Source organism: Cavia porcellus, unplaced genomic scaffold (genome assembly GCF_034190915.1).
Source record: "Cavia porcellus strain 051 isolate PalLab524CR breed Dunkin Hartley unplaced genomic scaffold, mCavPor4.1 scaffold_5, whole genome shotgun sequence".
NCBI classification, from domain to species: domain Eukaryota; kingdom Metazoa; phylum Chordata; class Mammalia; order Rodentia; family Caviidae; genus Cavia; species Cavia porcellus.
In genome coordinates this window covers 52406291-52430244 of record NW_026947488.1, presented here as the reverse complement: position 1 = coordinate 52430244, position 23954 = coordinate 52406291, and the positions used below count along the sequence as shown (strand labels likewise).

At 50.3% G+C, this 23954-nt stretch overlaps 2 protein-coding genes across 5 annotated transcripts; one reads left to right on the top strand and one right to left on the bottom strand.

Moving 5' to 3' along the window:
* Positions 1-100: 100 nt before the first annotated feature.
* Klhdc8b (kelch domain containing 8B) lies at positions 101-4834 on the bottom strand. Its single transcript, XM_003476667.5, has 6 exons — positions 4669-4834; positions 3311-3820; positions 2098-2262; positions 1544-1768; positions 1347-1448; positions 101-957 (listed from the first exon to the last, which is right to left on the bottom strand). The coding sequence occupies exons 2-6, from the start codon at positions 3684-3686 to the stop codon at positions 761-763; spliced, it is 1065 nt and encodes a 354-aa protein (XP_003476715.1). The 5' UTR covers positions 3687-3820; positions 4669-4834; the 3' UTR covers positions 101-760.
* A 2005-nt stretch (positions 4835-6839) lies between these two features.
* On the top strand, positions 6840-12726 carry Ccdc71 (coiled-coil domain containing 71). Of its 4 annotated transcripts, none has more exons than XM_023560045.2 (2): positions 6840-6975; positions 10996-12726. In XM_023560045.2, exon 2 carries the CDS (start codon positions 11048-11050, stop codon positions 12458-12460), a length of 1413 nt encoding a protein of 470 aa, XP_023415813.1. In that variant the 5' UTR covers positions 6840-6975; positions 10996-11047; the 3' UTR covers positions 12461-12726. The 4 variants fall into 4 exon arrangements, with proteins under 4 accessions (XP_023415813.1, XP_005006699.1, XP_063104910.1 ...); XM_005006642.4 differs by lacking the exon at positions 6840-6975 and adding an exon at positions 8659-8777; XM_063248840.1 differs by lacking the exon at positions 6840-6975 and adding an exon at positions 8670-8777 and having other exon boundaries at positions 9025-12726.
* The last annotated feature ends 11228 nt before the right edge of the window (positions 12727-23954 follow it).

Sequence of the window (23954 nt, the reverse complement as noted above, 5' to 3'; positions counted from 1 at the left end):
AAAAAGCTTCTGGGGGACCCTCATCTATGGGAGAGCAAAGGTCCCTGAAGGAAGGCAGAGGCTTGAGGACAACATGGGAGTCCATACCAGAAGCCCCACACCAGATTGTAACAGAACCTTTACTTCTACAGCGAGCCTCCCTGGGTCCTCACAACAGCCCTGTGAGGTAGGTAGGGCAGGAAGGTTTGTGAGATCCCCACTGACAGATGAGGATGCTGAGGCACAGAGATAAAATGACTTGCCCAAGGTCATACAACAGCAGTGTAGAGGGCCCAAGGCCAGCATTCCTCTTGGCCCCGGTGGTTCCCACATCCTTTATTTCATTCCTTCTGTGTTCTGAACCTTCTTTGAACACTTCTGGGACTACAGGAACCCTCAAGACAGACTGGCTACTAGGATTTTTCAGGAATAGCCATAGAGGTAGCCTGGTCACTCTAGACAAGGACTGTCCTGTAGGGTACAATGGTAGCTCTTCCATCTCCACACTTCCTAACTGGTCAGAGGGCCTAGTGGGCTTCAGGGCAGGGGCAGAGATAGGTGTAGTCATGAGTGAATGGTGGTAAAGGTAGGTGTGAGCTTATGTGTGTCCTGTGCTAAAGACAAAGGCTCCCCAACCAAAATACCAGAGACAGTAGTTCAAGTGTACACCTCTGTGCCTCCCTCATCCCACGGAGCTGCAGGGAGCTCCCCCAGGAGCAACAGGAGCCACAGGCATCTACTTATGCACTGAGCTGCTCCAAAGACAAGTTCCACCAGGCCTTCAGACTCCATCACGCAGACACAGTGCCTCCACAGCTTGACTGGGGCCCTGGGCCACACCCCCAATAACAAATATCTGGGATCCAGCCTGCAGACTAGAGCAGGAACAACGGGCTGTGGGCATGGCGGGCAGTGCCTCCCAGCGCCGCTGTGTAAGACTGAAGCTCTCCACAGAGCCCAGAGGGGATGGCTGGTTTCCTGCATGAAGGAGAGATAGATGGTTATATGTAAGGGGCTCCAGATCTTTTGCTCCCTAAGCCCAGAGAAGAGCCCAGTAAGTATCACCCCATGATGGGCTTTCAGTGTCTTGGTCTTCTCTTCATTGCACATTCATCCATTCACTCATATTTTGATTTGTCCAATAGGCCATGCATACAATCTTCCTACTGTCTCCTAGACACCTGTAGATGCAGAGGCACTGGGGGAGACTCTGAGAGCTGGGCCAGGCAGATACAACTTGCATGATTTGTGGGTAAAGAGTTCAACAAAGCCCTGACACCTCTGCAGTGGCTGAGGAGGAAGTATTCCTGCTAGGGGTGACTCTTCCCTATTTGGGCCCCCTTCTCCAGAGTCCCACAGAAACTTACCAAGGCCCCCAATGGCCAGGATGTGGCCCCCAAGGGAACCAACCACAAAGTCAGCCCTCTTATCCTTCATGCGTAGGCTGCGGGGTAGCTTGGTCCAGGACCCTGCAGGAGAGGGAAAATCACATCTAGCCACACAGATACAATATCCTTCCATACTGCAGAGAGTAAGAGGACAGCCCAGGACAGCCACTGCTCACCATGCTCCAGGTCAAACATCTCCACAGTGTTGACAAAATGTGGGCGGGAGTAGAAATTATGCGGTCCAGGTTGCTGCAGGCCTCCCAGGCTAAAAACACTACCTTCGGCCATAGCACAGCCTGCAAAGGCCCGACGGCTAGGCAGGCTTGGGTGCCGGGTCCAGGTACAGGCCTCCAGATCAAAAGCTTCAAAAGCAGTCACTGGGAGCTTGCCCTGGCGACCCCCTGTCAATGGAATTGAGACAGCTGGGAGGCAGCCCATTGGACTCGCTAGGCTCCTTGCTCTCCAGATTGCTGATCTGTCTGCCTCAGCCTCCTATGCCCACCTGTTTGTACAAGCATATGTAGGCTATCTACCCCACAGACATTCAGGCGCTGGGGTTTGGTTTCCCAATCCCAGAAGGGCCACCAGAGATCAGAGCCTCAGAGTACACAGCAACACAGCTTTTCAAGTCCTGCTGTCTCAGACTACGCCTGAATCCTAACCCAGCCAAACTATGGGGATGGGGACTTCTGAACTCTGAACCCTTTTCCCACATCCTCTAGGCACTTACCCAAAATATAGATCTTATTCCCATGCAAGAAAGTGGAGGCCCCATAGCAGGGTGTGGGCATGGAGGGTAGTGAAAGCCAGCAATCCCGGCGAGGCTCGTACACCCGTACCTGGGCCTGGGGGGCCGTGTCAGGGCCCATTCCCCCCAAAGCATACACCATACCGTCTGTATAGAAAAGAGTAATTCAGATTACACCCCAGCCTGCAAGGAACTCCACCCTGACAGCTTCCCTGGTTAGACAGGTGTGGCTAGACGTCCATATCCTTGTCTGAAACCCTCAAACCTATCTGGAGTGGAAGGTGAGAGTGCTTCCTTCTCTGGCTGGGGCCCTTCTGAGTGAAGAGCAGGAGGCAGTTGATAAAATTATAATCCAGCTTTGTCTCCCTGGAGACGCTATGGCAACCAAGTCTGGCTGGTTGGGACCAGTGGTCAGACCTGGAGGCCACAAGGTGGGGCTCCCCTGATGATGGGGGAGGGTTGACTTACATGAATGTTGGGGCCTATAGGGATTTGGTTAGCATGGAACTCAATCTGGGGAAGGGACTCGGGATAAGTTGGGGGTCAAGGTGAGGCTTACAGAGGGGCTTGGAACCACAGGATACAGGGGCTGGCCACAACTGTTTATCCCATCATCCTGCCAGCACCTCTGCACTACACTTTTTCACTAGAGTAGGTTTTTGCCTTCTTTTAGGCCCTCGGATTGAGCTAGAGGTAGGCTGCAGACCTTGGAGTAATGTGTCTATGAACTGGGGACCATGGCAACCATCTTCAGGTCAGCTTGGCTTCTGTCCACATCAGGATCCCTGGTGTGTGGAGGGGTAGGGAGGGGAGTCTAAACAGTTAAGTACTTACTGGGCTCTGAGCCAAGGCCCTGCTCCTCTCCCTTCATCTCAGGTTATTTATAACCATGAGTTATCAGGCCACTGTTCCCCCCACAGGCACAAACACTGTCTCTTAGAGATGAGAAATGGAGGTAGCTGGGGTCTCCCATCACTTCAGGGGCCAGCCTGGGTTTTTTCCCCACTTCTCAGCCAGAAAAATCAGTTAACAGAAGGCTACTGCAAGCTCAGGTCAGAGGGAGGTAGCAGAGGATACAAGAGGAAAGGCCACATCCAACAAAGCTCTTGTTCAATTTTAGTGGGTAAGGGACCAAGTCAGGAGTGAGCAGAGGATACTAGGGCGCCTGAAGGAACTTCTTTAGGTAGCCACTCACCTCTCTCCACAGTTGCAACCCCCATGGCTGCTTGAGGGAGGGTGGCCCGACGCTCCCAGCGGCCTTCATCAACCAGGAAGGCCTCCACGGCAGCTACTGGGCTCTGGGCTTCATCCACACCACCCACCACTAGCACCTGCTTACCCAGAACCACAGCAGCTGCACCAGCCCGGGCAGTGGGCAGGGGTGCCAGTGCCAGCCACGTGTGTGAGGCCATATCTAGTATCTCAGCAGTGTCCAGGGGTAGCCCAGCCCGGCCACAGCCCCCCAACACCAGCAGGTGCCCATCCTGGTGTGCCACTGTGCCATATACACGGCAAGTGGGCATGGGGGGGAACACCTGCCAAGCAAAGGCCCGACCACCTGCTGTGGCCATGTTGTTCACTGCCAGAGGCAGGCCATGCTGTTTGCTCAGGCTGCAGACCTCATTGGAGAGACATGATGGGATTTATCTTGATTTTGCCAGGTCTATTAGGTGGTATCTGACCAGTCCAGGAACCTAGCCTCTACCTGGAGGAGGGAGGAAAAACAAAGGGTCATATTTACTGAGGGGCCCCTCATGAAACAGATAAGCAGCTTGTAGCTGAGGGCAAGGAGGGCCCAAAACCACTCCCTCTGACTGGCACACCACCATGGTCTTTCCACAGTAGAAGGAAGGAAGATCTCAGATACCTAGGCAGAGGCCCCTTTTACCTCCTGCTCTAACAATTAGGAGCAACTGGGTCTCTCTGTATCCAGGTGGAGATAAGGTGATAAGAAAAGGACTCTCTGTCCCAGCATTCTTCCTTTCCCCCTCACAAGCCCGGTTTTTCATGAAAGGGGTACTGCTGAAGCCTCCCTACACACTTCCACTGTGTCCCGGGCAGCCTGGGATCCCCTCTAGGGACCCCCGCCTGCTGCCAGGAGCCAGACTCCAGGTTATCCTCACAACACCACTGGGACTTCCATAGGGGTTAATCATTCTCAACAAAAGGCCAAGGATTCAGGGGGCTGGATGACAAGTTTTCGCCTACCCCTTGGTGTCCACCCTTAAGGGTCTGCTCAAGCCAGCAGACTCATTGATGTCCAGCTGAGCGACTGGTTTGGGGTCTCTCATGAACACAAGACTGTAGGGTGAAAGGGTCCAGGGCCTTTTTTGCAGAAATGAGCTGCTGCACTCCGGAATCTTCTAACACTAGACGCCTCAAGTTCTTCAGCCTCCCCTCTCCCTGAGGGCTCCACACCTAGACCCTAGGACCTGGCAGGAGGCCTTCTAGCCCCAAACTTTCACCCGCAGAGGTGGGGCAGGTCTAGAAAAGCGCGCCCGCGTTCCACGCCGCGAACTTCCCCCGAGAGCGCGCCGCTCCCGCGGGACTCACCGGCCTGAGCTGCGGGCCGCAGGGCCACTGGGTCCGTCTCCCGCTCCGGTGGCTGACGCGGGCTCCCGCAGGACTCCTCAACCGCCCGGGCATGGGGCGGGGCCGGGTTGGGTCCGCCCCTCGTCCCCCCTCCCCCGGCCCAGGAATCCTCCTCCCGCCTTAACTCTGCCTTCGCCGCGCCCGCATGGGCGCCGACCCCCGGCACAAGCTGCGAACCCACGCACATGTGGACGCTCGGCCTGCCCGGGCTTCGGGGCGACCTCGAGGTGCGGGACGGGCACAGATGAAGCAACGGTGACAGGAACAGCACCTGGACGGAGCAAGGTCACTAGGAGCCGGACCAGGCGTAGGTTCGCGGGCCCTGGTCCTCGGTACCTGGGAGCTTCAGGGCCAGGCCCCCGCCCGGCGTAGCGGAGCTCAGCTGCGAGGCGAGAGCTCCGCGGAGGCGCCCCCTGGAGGCCACTCGGGGTGTGGCCTGAGCCTCATTGAGGATGACCAGCTAGATTGCACAGAGAATCCAGAATAGGTTCTATAGAATATATTAAGACCAGGGTGGGGGGACCTCTGGGGCTCATGGGCCCTACCACAGGCCTCAACCGGGGGAAGGAGGATTTTTGAATAGCTCTGGGCAGGAGAGTCAGAGGCCAGGGGTCCTCCTGAGTCCCTGGCTTCTCTGGGCCTGAGGTGCTCTGTGACTATGTTCAGGGTACTAGGCCTGCTTGTGGCCAACTCTGGCTTAAGATGAGAGGAGTGGAGGCTGGGGATATAGTATAGCCTCTACTGCCTATTCAGGCTATTGCCATTTCTTTCCCAAAGTTGCCTTGAAAAGTTACTATAAAACTAAAACTGGGGGTGGGATGTGCATGTTCCCCCATGACTTGACTCGACTGAAACCTTGTTAACATCTTCAAAGTTTCACCCCCTTGTGACCTCAGCTTCCTCCTGCTTCTTGTCTGGCCTCTAGGAATCCTTTGCAAGCACTCCTTCCTCTCCCCAGGGAATGGTCCAAGATTCAGCCCTGGATTTCCTCACCAGCACCCATACCCCCTCTTGATGCACTCTTTCCAGGCCACTGCATTTACATCTGGATTTCTACCAGATCTCCCTACTCAGGTAGATGTGGGTCCAGGGTCCACTAAGCTCTATAAAGATGCCAAATTGAGAATAAGGGTTGGATTCTGGGATCATCTTGTTGTCTTTCCTACTTCATCCTATCTGATTTGAGTTATGCCTATAAAGTCAGTATCCACCAAAGTCTAGGTCAAGTCATACTGTGCTCTGATGAGTGCTCCCACAGAGTTCCATCTGGGGATTCTTGGGACCAACACACAGATGTTTCAGCCTCCACTTAGAAAGCTAGGGACCACGTGACCCTTACTGCTAATTAACTCTTTCCCTATCCTTTCAGCTTCTATTTCTAGAAGGGAAGAAAATAAGGGCTAGAGCTTTCCCTCCATTTTGCCCTGACCTCTAGGCTGGACATCACCAGAGAGAGATCTTTCCAGAATACACCTAGACTGCCATCTCATGAGGCCAAACTCTATCTCTTCATGGAAGTGGCTTCTGTTTGCATAGCTCTACCCCATCTGCACACAACGGGTTGACTGCTGGCTTCAGAAACCACTAGGATAAAAGCTAAGGTTGGGCTGGTCCTGTGAGTGAACAACTAACCTGACCCTGAACCATGGACAGGGCCAGAGACAGGGCTCACCCACAATTGGAAGTGCCAAATTAGGACTTTTTAATTATACTCAGGCAGATATAGTGGTGCACCCTTCTAATTCCAGCACTTGGGAGATTGAGGCAGGAGGATTGCTGCAAGTTCAAAGCCAACCTGGGCTACACAGTGAGCTTGAGGCCAGCCTGGACTGCATAACAAGCAAGACCCTATTTCAAGAAACAGCATGCCTGTAATCCTAGCACTTGGGAGCCAAGGCAAGAGGATTGCTGTGAGTTCAAAGCCAGCCTGGGCTGCATCATCAGTTCAAGAACAGCCTGAATTACATAGTGAGATCCTGTCTCAAAAACAAACTAAAAGTTTGAGGCCTGTGGACTACTTAACAAGACACTTTTAAGGCCAGCCTGAACTACATAACGAGACCCTATCTCAAAAGGAAAAAAATGCTGATTACATCCTGACCTGTGGAATTTCACCCTTCCTTTCTCTTTAGCAGGATGAGCTAGATGCCCTGAACCTACAGGAGCAGGAAATTTGGTGGTTCCTGCTAGACACTTCATCTAGGCTTAAAGAAGGCACCAAGAATTCCATCATGAATCCTGAGGCCCTGAGAAACTAAGTGGCACCAGGTGAGGTCTGGGGAACTTCTGAGTGGAGTGAGCATTTGATTTTAGTGATCGGGGCTCCTCTATAGGCAGGGAAACAGTAGTCAGAAGATCCTGAGGTCATATAGGGAAGAAAAACTACCACTTATACCTTAAATGAAGCATCCATCCACACTCTCATGATTGCTACTAGATTTGTAACTGCCCCCCAACTACCATATGTGGCACTGCTGTGAGGGTTAGGGTATAAGAGTTGTGGCAGATAGCCAAATATGGTGGTGCACATTAATCCAGCTCTTCAGAGGCTGACACAGGACTAGCCTAGGCTACAAAGCAAGTTCAAGGCCCTGTCTCAAAAACCAAAACAAGGCCTAAGATACAGCTCAGTGACACAGCACCTGCCTGGCAAACACAAGGCCGCAAGTTTGATCCCACATTAAAAAAAAAAAACAAACAAAAAAAACCCAAAACACCAAAACCCAAGTATAGTGGCAAACACCTGAAATTCCAGCACCTGGGAGGCTGAGGCTAGGAGATCACCATGAGTTTGAGACCAGCCTGGGCAAAATAGTGAATACAAGGCCAGCCTACACAACAAAGTGACACAGAAGAAAGAAGAAGAAGAAGTAGAAGTAGCGGAAGAGGAGCAGGAGGAGGAGGAAGAGAGATAAAAGAGTTGGGTCAGACACAGTGGTATTTGAGGTACTTGGAGGCTGATGCAGGAGGATTACCAAGAGTTTGAGGCCAGTCTGAATTGCATAGCAAGACCTGGTGTCAAGAAGAAGCAGAGGCAGAAAAGAGGAAGAAGAACGCAGACCCACTATGTCATCCATGAAACCAATGGTCCCATGAATGCTCCCAATTGGGACTTGGGGCCCCCTGACAAATAGGGTCTTTGGTCAGAGCTTCAAAAACCATTCTGACCCTTCATCTGCAGGTACAAGCCCCTCGGGATAATTTTGACCTGCATCCTATTATTTGGTGCTGCTGGAGCAAGGCACTCTATAACCACCATCTATCTGCTGGCTGGAGGAAACAGGCAGAAAGATGGAGATTCCAGTCATTCTCACAAAAGTGTAGAGATTTAGTAATGTTAACACTAAAGATGAGATTCTGTGGCATTGATGATCCGAAGCTTGGCAAGGGTGGTCCACTATATCTATGCACACATACCTGGACGACTATAGTCAGGCCAACACTAGTAATTCTGTGGCCTACAGACTGAATGTGGATCACCTTGGGCTTCTGTATGCACACTAATCTTTCATGGAATGTGAAGTAGATTTCATTCTCATAAAGAGAGAGGCTTCTCTCCTTCAAGGAGACACTTCTACTGCTAAACAAAGGGGTTACCCTGAGGCACTCCCTAGCATCCTCTCTGGTCAAGTGCCTCTAAGAGAAGTGGACTTTGTCCATAGCTTCAGAAAGGCCAGGGTGGAAAATGACCCAGATCTTTTCAAGAGCTGCTCCCAAATGTAATGTACTGCCAGCACCTCTTGGAGAGGGTGCCATTCTTCAATTACATCCTAGCTTGCTTTCTGGGGTCTATGTCCAAGGGCACACATGCTCCTCAATCTCCCATGCTAGACCAGATTGATTCGGAGCAGTCTTCCCAGCCACCACCTCCAGGCAGTCCTCCCTGGTACCCAACATGCTTGCCCCAAGGCTTTTGGGGAGGGAGAATGGGGTCTCAAGGGTCAAGGGTCACTAGGGCGGGCCAGGTCCCGGAAGCGGAAGTGTGGGATACTTCCGGCGCGCAGCAGGCGGCCATGTTGGAGCAGAGGAGGCGGCGCAGAGGCGCGTTCTGTGTCCCCGCGGCGGCGCCGGTAGGTTAGAGCCGCGGGCCTAACCGCGCTCCGGAGTGGCGGCCGGCAAGGCTGCAGGGCGGAGGGCCGGGCCGCTCTTCCCGAATCCGCGTTCTCCGTTGGCTTGGCTGAGTCTCCCCGCCCCCACCCCCTCCCCCCCTCACCAGCGACCCCACCCTGGGGCTTCGCTGTCTCGGTCGAGCTGGAACGCGCGCCCTGCACATATCGCAGCCTCTGACTAGCCTGCTCTCCGCCGTTTGGGACTCAGGGACGCGGTCTCCCAGGTCGAGGGCCCCATTCTGCCCCAGACTCCAGTTTTCCTGGATGCTGCCTCTCTCGCCCCGTCTCGGTCAACGACCCCTGGTGGCCCCGGAGGCAAGTGTGAAGGCAAGTCGGGGTCCCGGCTTCAGCCTCTTTCCGAAGGTTCTTGAAAGCCAAGAAGATCCTCCCTTAAGGGGCCTTGGGCGAGGAGTCCGCAGTCAACCCCAATATGTGTGTTGGGGATTGTGGGTGGGAAATAGGCCACCTCCCCATACAGTTCACAGCCCCGAGAATTCCACCCCCTCAAAAGCTAAATAAATAAAAGAACTAAAGTCATGTACAAGAATTGTGCTTGGAAAGTGGCCTCTGGGGAGGGGAAGTACCTCAGACACCTGAGGATCCAAGAATGTTTCCAAACAGGGAGCCCCAGAGCACTTCCTCCAGGGGATTCAGAAGACTTCATCTCCCTGCATTAGTGTGGTGGGGAGAAGCTGCACAGATGGGCCTTGAGGCCCCAGGGACCTCACTGATGCAGGCTGATCTTTTAATGTTCCAGTGCAGCTGGGGAGCTGCCACTTGCCTATGGGATGCTCAAATGCTGGGTTGAGTGTAAGATGTTAGTCATGACTGACAACTACAGTTTCTTCAAAGAAGTCTGGGACAATTTAAGTGTTCTAGACAACTCTGGGCTGTTCTGAGGCCTGCTGTCCTCCAAGCTCTAGTTGGAACAGCTCAGACCTCAGATGTCCTTTTGGCTTGCCATCCCCCATGAAACATTTAGCTCCTGTGTCTTCAGACTGTGGGCTTCTGATTTTTCAGCCTGGTCCCCGGATGCCTAGTTATTTAGGTGTCGTTCACAACTGCTGCTCATCAGCTAAGTGAAGAATGGCTCTTTACCTTAAGCTTGTCTTTGGGGCTAGAGCTAGTAATTGGGTTACCAAGTTGACTGTCTAGGAACCCTGAAAGCAGAGCCACACCCCGCCAACGGCTGGAGGAACTGATAAGGACGAGGACATTAGGTATAAATCTGTGTCCTTTGGCCAATATTCAGCATTCTTTGTTGACCTACCTGTAACTTGTTTTTCTAGCTAGATACCAGACTCCACAGCAATTGTGCCTTGCTCTTTTTCTTCACAGCCACTGTGAAGGCTACTCCCCTTTTTGTTCTTTTTCTATCTGTCATTTATCCTAAGTAGCTTTTCTGTCACAGAAATCCTTCCTGACCTGTTCACAAGCTGAGCCTTACACTTCAAAGAATCTTAGTGGTGACTCTGCCTTGTCTTCTGGATTGAGCTTCTTGAGGATGAGGCTGTGTACCTTTTTTCTCCAGGATTGCATCTAATTAGGTTTTAAGCATCAGAAAATACAGATTTAAGGCGGGGGAAAAAAAAAAAAGAAGATGCAGTATGTCCATGTACAAATTCCTCTTGAGGAATGTATCTGTTATATATCACAAATTTAAAAAAATATTGATGCAAATGGAGTGTGTAATACACAGCTACTTGGGAAGCTGGAAGAATCACTTGAATCCACAAATAAAAGACCACCCTCCCTATGTAACATAGTGAGATCCCATCTGAAAACAAAAGAGCAAATTTAAGCAACCCAGGTTTAAATTTTTCCCAGGTCCTAGCAAGTTAGGTGATTCTTCTTTTTTGTTTGCTTGGTTTTTTGTCTTTTTCATTTTTATCGGTACCGGGGATCGAACTCACGACCGCCTGCTTGAAAGGCAGGTGCTTATGTTGCTGAGCTAAAGCACCAGCCCCAGTTAGGTGATTCTGAAGTGCACTGAGAATGTGTCCTGAAGAAATTACCTGACTCTTCCCTCCACAGTGCAGTAGTGGTTAGGAGACCAGGTCCCCCTCCCCCCCCGAAACTTGCTCTGACCAGGGAGTGGGGACCCTGTGAGACCTGTGTACCTGCTCTGCCTCCATGTCTTGGTGCCATTCTTACTGATTCTTTTCTTCTTGCCTTGGAGGTGCCAACCACTGATTTGTGGATACCCGGGCAGAACTACAGTGCCTAATGCCATGAGCGTGGTGGTGCAGCATGTGGAGGAGAAAGCTGTGCACTCCTGGTCACGCATCTCCACAGCAGGGAAGAAGGCCTTGGAAGAGGCGCTGCTTGTCTTTAACCCCATGAGCCAGGATCTCAATGCCACAGAGGCCCAGCTTGTGGCCTTCCTGCAGGGTCTGAGAGATGATGGTTTCCAGCCTACCATTCTACGCAGCGGTGATGTCTATGGCTATAGTTCATGCACGGCCAGTCCCCCAAGTCAGACGAAACTTCAGGCCCGTGCCCCCAACCCAACTGCCACATCACCTCCAGCCAGTGCTCCCCAAACTGCTGTGCACCTGCCCACAGGCCGAGCTACCCTGCTTCCTATGTCATTGTCTGGCAGGCTGGCCAAAGGGTCTACACCAGCCCTTACCAAGCATACTACTACCAACCTGTTGCTGAGCTCTCTGAAGCAATCAAGTGCCAGCCGAACCAGGGGTGCAACAATGGGTTTTCCCACCCACCTATATCCAGGTGTCTACCCTGCCATGCGGCTTTCTGTTGTCCTTGAAGCCCTGGTTCCACTTAAGAATCCTATGCGCTGCTTGAATGCTAAGCACAAACCACAGTCATTGCGGCTGTCACTTGCAAACTCTCCTTTGAAATTGCAGAAAGGTTCAGGGAAGAGTCCAGAGAAGTCCTGCTCCAAAGCTCCTAGAAAAACCACAAGCAAGGGTGCAACATGTCTGACTCACAAAGGTTCTAGGGCTGGACCCCAGCAAGGCACTGGATCCCAGAGAAAGACCTGCAAAGCCATTGGCTCTGTCCGTGGTCTGCAAATGAAAGAGGGCTCCACCCTGGGCACCGAAACAGCCCAGGTCAAGGCAACTCGAACACTGGCTAAAGCTGCCCAAAACAGTGGCAATGTGGCTCGAATACAGGCTAAGGCCAAGGCAGCACGAGACAAGGCTAAGGCCAAGGCAATACGGGACAAGGCTAAGGCCAAGGCAATACGGGACAAGGCTAAGGCCAAGGCAATACGGGATAAGGCTAAGGCCAAGGCAGCATGGAACAAGGCTAAAGCCAAGGCAGCACGGAACAAAGTGGCTCAGATTCAGCTCAAGGGCAGGGGCAGGCCAAAGGCATCTGTTCAGCCTAGCATGTCAAGAAAGGCCCAGAAAAGTCACTCTGTGACTCTGGGACAGAAGAGGAAAAGGGCTGAGGAGGCAAAGGATCTCCCTCCAAAGAAGAAAAAACGGCTTGAGTCTCAGTCTCCCAAGTCCTGCTTGGGGTCAGGAACAGCAAAGCTAATAAAGTTCCGTGCCATAAAGGTGAACAGACAGTCCTCAGATGATGAGGTTCGGCAGCAAGCCCAGCAGATTCTCCGTGTGAACCTGTCTCCTGTAGTACGGCTCCAGCCATTGATGCCATATTCGACATCCTGACTCCTTCATACAGCAATGTTTGGAAAAATAGCCCAGCTGTTTGCATGGCCAGTGGCACAGTGTGCCATGCCTGTGGACTCTGCAACGTTGAAAAACTGGGTATCTCTCCAGGGCCCTGGTGGCACCAGCCTTCTTTCAGAAATTGAAGGATTTGGGGTGGGGTGGTGGTGGGAGGGGTGTTCTCTTGGCACAATGCACTGTGACTTGTTCTTGAAGTTGTATGTCCACTGTTCCATCTATCACGTTTTATACCTTTTCACCTTCCAGTCTCCCTGCCCACCTTCCATGGTCTTTCGTATGTGTGTGGCCGCTGGCAACAGCTTGAGCATATAGGGAAAGTGGCTCAGGAACATTTTGAGTGATGCGCTGATTGTGGGTATGGGCAGTTTGCAGGCTCCGGTGGAAAGATGAGGGGAAACTCAAGTGCTGACTTCTATAGAGGTACGAGACGCATTCCCTGAAGACATAGACAGTACCAGTATGTCTCTCTTAAGGCACCATGATTTCTATCCCAGGCCCTAGATGGGATGACTGGGCAGCAGTGGGGAACCTTGTAGCTAGCAGTGTCTAGGCCAGGGAAGAGACCCTTTTGTGCTCTAACTCCCTGGAGGCCAGGCAGATGGCCCTTATCTCTGGGCCAGCTCTTCATCTAAAACCTTGGAGCTTTTAGCCAGGTGTGGTGGCACATGCCTGTATTCCCAGCACTTGGGAGGCTAAGGCAGAATTGCCATGAGTTCGAGGCTAACTCAGGCTACATAGGGAATTATATAGTGAGACCCTATCTGAAGAAAAAAAAACTTGGAGATTTGGGCTTGTCTGGGTTGGGGCCTGTGCCCTGCTGAGAGTAACTATCCTCAGCTCCAGTTGTTAGCAAGAGATTGGGTATGAAGACCAAAATTTCTATTTATTGGCCAAAGAATTTTTGTAATTGGGTAGGGCACCAGTGATAGTTGAGCAAGGAGGTTTTCCAGCGCCTCTTCCCTCCTGGATTCCAGGTTCATTGTCATCAGGCCTACATGTTTCATACATTGTCAGTTTTGGAGCAGGAGTGGTCTCCTAGTGGAACCAGCTACTCCAGTCATTTGTAGTCCTTTGCTGGCTGCTCAGGCTCAGTGGCAGTGGTCCAAGCCTCCGGAGAGGGAACACATTCCTGGAGGCACCTGGAAACTGTGCTTTCCGGGCTGCCAGTTGGAACTTCATTTAAATGAGAATCAGATCTTTTCTAAGTATTTGAACCTCAGTAGCATCAGTTGCTCAAGGGGGTGGACCTATGGAGAAGCAACCGCGTGCTTCTTCGTGCCCCCAGTTCCTCTTTGTTTAGTGGATGCTATTAATGTTTCTGAGTGTCCTCTTCGGTTTCCCAAACTTTGGGGACTGCTTTATTCCCAGGTATATTGTAGCCTACAACTCCGATACTACTTTCCTTTGGGTGTTCTTTCTTCCATTGTGTAGATAGGGGAATGACATAAGGACCATACTTCTAAAGGGCAGCCCTGTGTGGGGCCCACCCTGGATCCTGTCTCAGGCCTAATTTCAATACCTGGTGCCTAGGACTCCCAATGCATTTGGATTGTATCCATTTTCCTACTGGTGCTGTTGGCTCTTTTCCTGAGAGCCAAGAATCTCTACTCAGACCCACTCCTTCCCAGTCCAGGCTCTAGAACAGTTGCCCAGGAAATGCCAGATCCCCCACCTAGTTGCTTAGGAGACAGTTACTACCCACTCAACCCAGCCTGCTTGTTGACCACAGCCAGAGCCTTCAAACTTTACCTGCCACAATCTGAGCCCTGCTATGTTGTGACTCACCCAAAGGTAGGGGACTAGGGTAAGTGCTCTGGGGACTGTTCTCTTGGGGATGTCCTAAGTTTTGGATCATTGCTAGGGGCTGGGATGAGCAGCCTGTGCTGTGAAATTTTGGAGAGAATCTGTACCTGCCCAGTCCCCTTGGGCCCTTCTTCAGGACCTTAGTCTGCAACTTAGAATCCAAGAGGCCATGACATTTAGAATGTGATCTCCCAGCGTGTTTATGATAGCAAGAAGACCTGGTGGCAGGCAGAAAAGGGTGAGGGTGCTGGCATGTTTGTGTGGGAGAGCTGGGTTTTTAAATATTTTTTGAGACAGAATCTTGCTGTTACTGTGTAGTTCAGGCTGCCTTGAATTCAAGGTGCTTCTCCTGCTCCAACCTCCTGAGTCCTAGGACTGCAAGCCTTGAGGTTTTGAGAATGTCATTGTCCAACTGGACCTACAAGGAATCTTTGTATTTGCCTACCTCATCATGACTTTCAAGGTGACCCAGTGTCCCAACCTAAAGCCTTGCTCAGCAAGTATTGATCTTGCATCTCACCTGATGATTGGCAACCCAAGCCCCTCCTCCCTTCATCATACATTCTGCTCAGCAGCTCCGCTCTGAATACATAGTGGACCATGGTCACTGCTGATGCACATATGTACCAATACTTTTACCCACAACTGTGCACACTCTTTCCTGGGGCCACTTTTACTCAGGGATCAAGCTGTTCACTAAGGATTGAGTCAGGCCTAGAAAAGAAGTAAAGACAAGCCCTAGTGTGAAATAAAAAAAAACGAAGCCTGCTTCCTCAGATAATTTTTAAACTTCTGGACCCAGCCATTCTTGAGGAGAGCCCAAATGACCATTAGATTCAGGGTACACATCCTCATAGACAGTCCAGACCACTGGAGTATCAGAACAGAGCCAGAAAGTCTCTGGGGAGTTGAGGGTGAAGTCCTGCCTGTGGGCATGTCTGACAGGGTAGGCTGGCCAGGCAGCTCAGTTTCACAGATGATTTCCCTCTACCCCTTTCATGGTCCCTTACTGTAGTTCCTGTGGTGAGCTCCCATCCCTGTCCTGTCCTTCCCCACCCCTATATCTTAGGGGAGCTGTCTCACATCTCTCTCCTTTTTCTGTCCTATCACTCGGCACCTGGGTGGGTCCCCATTGTAGGTTTGCATTCCTACCCCTGTAGATCTCAAGAGTCTCCCATGGTGGCCCTGATCTCTGTCCCCATCTTTACTGTCACTCCTAATTTGCCCTTTTGAAACAGTCTGCCTATACAGTTCAGGTTAGCCATGAACTCAGTATGTACCCCAGGCTGGCCTCAAACTCATGACAATAGTCCTGCCTCAGCTCTCAAGAGCTGAGATTACAGGTGTGCACCACCACACTGACCTTTGTCACTGCTTCTGTCATGTTCTGCTTGTCATGACTGGCATTGGTGACTCTTACTCCTGTAGTTGCCTCTGTGTGGTACCAAGGGATCTCTGGATGTGACCCATCCCTCATAAATCTTGTTATGGGACTAGAGAGCTGTGTGACCATGGCCAGGAGTGTTAATCCCAGAGGTACCAGAACAAAACAAACATAAACCTGGTCTTTCCCTGTACACTGTTACAACAGTTAATACTACCTGTTCACTTTCGCCCTAGCATTAGCTCTAAAAGCTGCTATTGCTTTTGCTCTGATTAGGGAAGAGGAGTGAGATGGAAGGCAGTCTCTGCTTGATAACTGATGTTAGCTGTGGAGCAGAGGAGAAGTGAGCTCAAGCCTTCACCCATGTGTCAATTTACCAAGGACCCAATGAGCCCCATGCCCAGTCACATATCTCTTGACAGTGTTTGATGGGACAGGCATGAAAGCAAAAAAAGTCACTTAACATGGTTTAACTGGATTTTAAGCACATTTTTAGTTCAATGGGTTGATGAATGCTTCACTGCACTTGGGAGGTAGGCTTTAGAGGCCTGAAGGTGGCTGGCTGTGGTGCCGTATGCCTTAATCCCAGCACTTGGAACCTGAGGCAGAAAGATCATCATGGTTTTGGGGCCACCCTGAACTACATAGTGAGACCCTGTTCAAAAACAAAAAACCATGAAGATAAGCAGACCAGAATGAGGTGTCCAGGAAGTGGTAGTATGTGCCGATCTCAGTTTAGGGGCACCATGAGGATTGGAGAGGGAATCTTCAGAGAGTTGGAATTGTCACCATGAAGGAGATGGTGGTCACCCTAGGATGGTGCACTTGAGAGCCATAGAGAAGTGAAAACCAAGTCATCTGTCATCTGACCCATGGCTCTAGAGTTCCCATGTGTGACTAACCTCTGAGGGAACTTCTCCAAACAGCATACACTACATGCAGGCCCCCAGTGTGCCCCAAGGGACTCCCCTTCTACCACTATGCCCTGTATGACTCATGGCTAGGGCAGTTGCCTGTGCATCATTTTGCCTCTGAGTGCAGGGGCTCTATCCAACATGGAACACATGGTAAAGATGGTGAGGTGAACAAACTAGGTGTCTTGCTCTCCTCCCTGCTAGTTACCTAGACTTTGTCTCTGCCACCACCATACAGCTGGTGCTCACCGAAAGTGCGGTTAGGCCGTGCCCTGTTCTGCCTGGCAGTCCCTGCCATGGATCAGCTCACCCCATAACTATCATTCTGATTCTGCCACTGAACTTGAGTTGTGTGGGCATGCGTATGGTTGTCACTCTGATGTGGCTGTGTCCACCATCAGGCAATGTGAGTAGACGTGTGTAATGCACATCAGCTGGGCACTACTATTAGTACTGCTGCCCTTCCACTGCTTTTACTGAGAGAATCCTTGTACCGCTCCAATACCAATGCCAACTCTGACACTAAACCTTTGACTCCATGGTGGCATATGACCTAATTCTATTTGCAGTCTAAAAACTGCTCCTGGCTGTGACTGACCCTGTGGGTGCCATGGAAGGGGCTTATCTAACAGTCATCTAAACAAGACCTGTGGCGGCCTCTGTGATCACTGTTACTGCAAAGTCCACATCTGGGTTGAGTACTATGACTTCTGCCAACCTGGTTATGGTCCAAGTCAACTCAGCCTGTCTGTCAGCCTATATGACCTTTAGAGTGGACTCCCACCCCCTACTTGGTCAACCCTCAATAACTACTCTGATAACAGTGCCCACCTCAATCCACATCAGTCATCAGCAATCGGAGTGCCCTAAACCTTAGCATGAAGTTACAACCCCCAGCACCTCAGGGGATCACTCATCCCTATGACCCCTCTAGTAATACCTGTCCCTCTGAGCAGACTGTATTGTGTGGTGACCCTTGACCTGTGCTCTGATTTGACCTTGACCTTAGGCTCTGAGCTTCAAAGAAAGGAACATAAGGCTTAAGTCATAGAAATAGTAATGGAGCTTTGATGTGTGGTGCCACTCACGTATCTTTCCCAGACAACAGACCAACCCCCACTATAGCTTATTGAACCAACATATGCCCAGAGGTGGGAGCTTGGGAATAAAAGAAAGTAATTGACTATATTACAAAAGTTCTGGGGCTGGGGATTTAGCTCAGTGGCATAAGCACCTGCCTTGCAAGCAGGCAGTCATGAGTTCGATCCCCGGTACTGTTAAAAAGGAAAAAGACAAAAAAAAGTTCTGTACACTAGATTTTTTTTGTACCAGGGATTGAACTCCCAACCTTGGGCTTGATGGGTGCCGCTGAGCTATATCCTCAACCCCTATACACTAGAAAACAAACACATTTGGAGGTAACCTCACTCCAAGGCTTAATTGCGTCCCTTTCTTGCCTTGAATGTTAACAATCATTCTTGCCTTTTTATCTTCTGTCTCTACTCCTGCTCCTCTTTTCCCTCTCTACCCCCCTCTTCCGTCTCTAATTTCTTTATGGTCATTTTATTTTTTTGAGACAGGGTTTTGCTATGTATTCCAGGCTGGTTTTGAACTCACTGTGTAGCCTATCCTGGCCTCAAACTCCTGGTGGCCCTCTGGCCTCAGTCTCCCAAGTGCTGGGATTACAGGCGTGTCCCACCCCACCTGGCTCTTCTTAGCTACTGTGAAGCAATGCAAGAGTTCACCAGTTTCCTTTCCCTCTCAGCTACAGGCAGGGAAGCATTCAAACCCCACACTTACCCTGTCCGACAGCAGGCAGTCTAGTACATGACTGCCCAGGCCCCTGACCTGCTCCTCTGCAGAGTTCATACCCTTCTCCTACCCAACTGCTGTGTCCTATAGATCATTTTCTGAGGACTAAGCAGTGACTGCTCTTCCCCGTTGCCATCCTTGTGACTGTGATTGTTTGGTGCCTGTGACAACAGAGATAGGGTAACACTAAGGTTTTAGAGTCATTTTGAGGTTTACCTCCCCCCCCCCCACCTTAGTTACTGTTCTCTTGTTGCTGAAACAAAATACATGACACCCAAAATAAAGAAGGAAAGGTTTATTTAGCTCAGTTTGTGGAGGTTTCAGTCCACAATCAGCTGGCTCCAAGACAGGGTGGCATGGCAGAGGGGCAATCATTAGTGTTGTCAGAAGACAGCAAAAGCAACAAGAGCAAAGTGGGAGTAGCAAGAGAGCAGGCTACCTTCCCCCAGGGCAGGCGGGGCACTCATAACCAATATCCCAGCGTTGAACCATGAGTCAATCACAAATTCTAGAAGCCCTCCCCCATGACTGCATGAGGCTTTAGCTACAAACCATAGCACCCCACTCTACCCACCCCTCAGCTATTTCTTTTCTTTTCTTTTTTGTCTTTTTCATTTTTATCGGTACCAGGGATCGAACTCATGACTGCCTGCTTGCAAGGCAGGTGCTTATGCCGCTGAGCTAAATCCCCAGCCCCCACCCCTCAGCTATTTCTGCAAGGAAGTGTCTCTGCCTATCCTCCCTCCATAACCAGCACTGCCATGAGTTGCAGTCTGGGTACTTAACAAGGTCTTGTTATATAACTCATGATGGCCTTGAACTCACTTTAAAGCTCAGGCTGGCCTTGAATTTGTGGCAGTCCTCCTTCCTCAGTCTCTCAAGAGCTGGGATTACAGGTGTGTGCCACATCCAGTCCCAGTCTGACTACTTCTACACTGCCCTTGACCATGGGGCACAGCTGCAGTGAAACTTGACTGGGTCCTCCAGCCAGCTGCCTGTGAGTAACTGGGAGGGTCATGACTCAGAGCTCAGAAGCGGGAGTGAGTACCCAAAGAGCTATTTGAAGGAAGAGGCAGAGCAGGTTGGGAAGGGTAGGAAATCCAGGTGAGGTTTTCAACATGGTCAGAGGCTTTGTGGCTTAGACAGAGCCTGTATTATTCTCAGAACTTTGGGAGAGAAGTGGGCCAGAATGTTAAGGACATTGACACTTCATTTGTCTCAGAGTATCACCTGGTCTACCCCTTTCCACTATTCATAATCTCCAGGGACTACCAGCCTCTACTTTGGAGGCATAAAAGCCCTCAGTATTCTCTCTATTCAGCCTGGCAAGAGCTTCACATCTGCCAGCTACCAAAGGTGAGCTAGTCTGAAGACTAAGGTGGGGTCACAAGTCACTAGGGCCTTAAGAGGGATGGGAACTGTAAGGTCAGAGATCTCTGGAATCTTGGGGGAATGGGAACCTAAATCCTGAGGGTCCTTTGTCCTGGAGTGGTCTGGGCCTGGGAGTCAGTACCTCATACCGAGTCCCAGTGAAGCCCCACTGGCTTGGACTTTGTAGTCAGTGGAGCTGTCCTCATATCACTGGTTGTAGTTGTGCCTGGAACACATGACTTCAGGCCCACTGTCTGCAGTGGTGAGCCTTCAGGGCCAATGGATGTGGGATCTAGGGCCATTCATCATTTTTGAAATGACTTTATTTTCCTGTTACTACTTACAGATGCCACTACTATGTTGAGGCTGGCACCTCTTCCATCTATAACCTTGTGAATGAGTAGTACATATGCCAGAGAGGACCTGGTCCTGCTGTGACTGCTGCCTCAATGGCTGGTTGCAGTGGACATTCTGAGCTTACATGTTTGCTAGGCCTGCCATGGAGCTACCACAGGTTGTCACTGTGAAAAGTGAGCACTGGGGGGATGGGGATTTAGCTCAACGGCATAAGCGCTTGCCTTGCAAACAGGCAGTCATGAGTTCGATTCCCAGTACCGATAAAAAGGAAAAAGACAAAAAAAAAAAAAAGAAAAAAAGAAAAAAGAAAAAAGTGAGAACCAATGCTGGATGGTCAGGAAATATGATGAGTGGGCTGGGTACCATTTTGTATACTACCACCTCCAGGTGCTTTGATAGCTGCTCTGAGGCCAGCACTGCCAGTCCTGCCTCTTTCTTGGGCACCCTGGCTCTAGCTTTTCTTATGGGAGTTCTGGCCATGTGGACAACTCAAGTGGGGTTAGAAAGAGGTGAGGCATGGTTAGCATTAGCAAACCAATGGCCTTGATACTTGTTCACAGTCCCATCAGACCCATGTGACAAATATTTGCCCATCCTACCTGTATGCTGAGCTGCAGGGTAGTCACCTGTCTTCATGGAGCTCCTGTTCTGGGGAAGAAGAGCCAAATGAGGTGACTTACTGGTATGGCCTTGTGAAGATGGGGCCGTACTCTAACTATTGTGGTCTCTGTTGTCTTGGTCAGACCTCAGACTTCCTGTCTGGATATGTGGGACCTATAGTCCCCCAGGGTACAGGAAGAGGACACACATATACTCCAGTCTTCTTTGGGCCTCCATTGTGACTGCTACTTCTCAGAAGGACTCTATGCTGGACCTGCCAGTGCAACAATAATGATTTCCATGATCATGCCACTTGTGATCCTTTATATGTACCATAGCCATGGCCTTAGCTGTGCCCACTGTAGATCTGGCCTCTATGACAGTGTTCAGTGCTCAGGAGGCTGTTAATATAAGTGTGTGGGTAAATGAGGACAACCCAGGATGGTTGGGTGTGGTTTCCCCTCTATAAAGTCTGACAAAACTTTCCTCTTCCTGGGCTGCAGTTGTAAACAAGAGCATTGTCCCTCCTCAATGCCTGAAGCTTGCTTCTGAAACCACATCCATGCATGTGTGTGTGCCAAAACTGAGCATTCATGTGCTTTTCTGCCAAGAAGTGATGACTGTTCTGTACTCTGTTCTTCACAGGTCAGTGCTTCTGCTGGGTTACACATTCTTCTGGTCCTAAGATAGATATTAGGGCAACACAGAGCAGGAGTGCAGGGGTAAGCCAAATACACTGTTCACTATAAGGAGTCAGGACCACTCGGGGTTTTCTTGAGGGAAACCCTCAGGAAGTACTTGTGAAAACAGATACAGGTAAAAAAGTTGGCAAGCCTAGACACAGTGCCTACAGAAAGGACACCGTGGATGGCTCCTTCCTGAGCCTGTCTGCTAGCCCTTGATCCTGGTAATCCCTGGCTGGGTTGTAGAACCTGGAGCTTTGAGCTGTTTTCCTGCCTAAAGGCTGCTGTGCATTGCTGAGGGTATACCGCAGAGATAGAGCACTTGCCCTGAATTCTATCCCAGTGCCACAAAATAAGCAACTAAAGGGTGTTATGCAGTCTGCTCTCCTTGATCAGGGTGGATATTGGTGCCCATGGTAGTTCTAAGCTAGGAAAGGCTGGTGTCAACCTCATACCTATGCAGAACCATGCTTAAAGGGAAAGATAGGATGAGGCCATCTGCTCTTTGCCCTATCCTATTCCCCCACAGGGCTCAGTCTTGCACAGTTGTGACTCACACAAGGGTGCTTACCTCTCTGCAGAGAAGGTGTCTCAAGACTGAGATGCCAGACATGTACCTGTGACTCCAGAGATTCCCTTCTACACAGAAAATCCTGTCTTACTGCTATTGGGAAGCTTGTTTCTAGAAAGTGGCTTGCTGACTAAACAGTACTGGGTTTGTCTCTCCTTCTGGAGCTGGATTTCAAGTTCTTCTCATCTCAAACAATTGAACAAAACTAGGAAAAGAAGTGACAAAGTTTATCTGAGGCAGTAAAAGTGGAAAAAAAAAAAGAGAGAGAAAGTAAAAGTGAAGAGTTAGAGATAAATTGGCCCTGCAGAGCAAATGTGGGCCAAGTAAAGGGAAAAAGAGGATAAGAGCAAAGATAAAAGTATATGATATATCTGGAAAACACAGTGTGGAGTATCATGGAAAGCTATAATATCATTCTTTGTGGTATGAATTTAGCCTTTTATGCTGTCTAAATCTCAAGGAAACCCAACAGAACTTCTGCACATGGGTCCTGAGAGGCTGCTCAGAGATCCCTTGCCTTAGGCTAATATCAGACCTACACCACCCTCCTGCTCAAGTTCTCACAAGAAACTCATGTTCAGAGGCTTAGGGACTATTCTGCCCATTTGTATGGGATCTTGTCACTAACAAGTCACGCCTACTTGTGGTGCTTGTGCCATAGCTGGAAATCACAGTAGACACTTGCAGGCCCTGGAGGGGGTATTGCATGAGGCACACCACATGGATCCAGTCATGAGAAAGCCCCCCTTTCAATTGCATGAGACTTTGGGGGGACATCTAGACATGTATGTTCCCTGAGTGAGAAATTATGGCCAGGCTAATTCTCCATCTCCCCCCAGAAGGAAAATGGCTACAATTAGCCCAGACCCTGCAGGCCATATAATAGTTTGACCAAAAGAGAACTTGTTTCAGAGGACACTGTGAACACCTGGAAATATTATCCTGGGAAAAGAGGACCACGGGAGTCTAAACTGAGGCTAGGGGAACAAATGGATGGGCAGCAGTTAAGAAAAGGATCTGGGCCAGTGATGGTGAACCTTTTAGAGACCAAGTGACAAACTGAAACCCAAAACCCACTTATTTATCTCAAAGAGCCAACACTACAATTAAAACTGAATACTGAGGTTTTGGTTTAGAAAAAACAACTCATATAAGTGCTCAGATTATAGTTGTGTGCCACTATGTTTACTGATTGGTAGCCGTTCTGAATTTCTATTGTGTAAATAACCCTACCATGATTTATTTCAGTCTACATAATGTTTAACAACTAGTTTGCAAAATTCTTGAAACTTCTGGGCTGGGCAGTGGCTCAGTTCTAAAATCCTTGCCCCATAGGAACCTTGGGCAGTGATACACTCAAGTCGGTCGCGTAGGGTTTCAGGTTCAGTCCTGTGGTAGGAGTCGCAGATGGCCCAAGTGGCTATGACAGAGCTGCAGAAGGGCCTATATGGCTTAATAGCCATGGTGCAGGACACAGGAGAGCCATTGCTGAGCCCAAGAACTACTGAAAAAGGTACAGAGCCCCAGACCAGCTTGGAGTATGCAGTGTGGTATCAGAATGGGGTAGGCACAGGGTGGAATAGGGTCACATAGAAGGTCAGGGTCAGAACAGGGATGTTGTATTCAAGACAGGGCTGGGTCCAGACTCCTACAGGAATCTGCACCTTGGTAAGGTTCAGAACAAGGGGAAAGCTGTTGACTAGGGTTATGGCTTGTACCTAGATGTCCCCTGCCACCCCAACCCCCAGCCAAAGCTTCATGTGGTCAAAGGTGGGAGTTTTTTTTTCTTTTTTTTTTTCCCCCTTTTTATCGGTACTGGGGATCGAACTCACAATTGCCTGCTTCCAAGGCAGGTGCTTATGCCGCTGAGCTAAACCTCCAGGGCCCCCCCCCCACTTTTTTTTTCTTTTTTCCTTTTTATAGGTGGGAGTTTTGAGAGGTGGCTGCATCTAGAATATGTGATGCTGGGGTTAAAGAT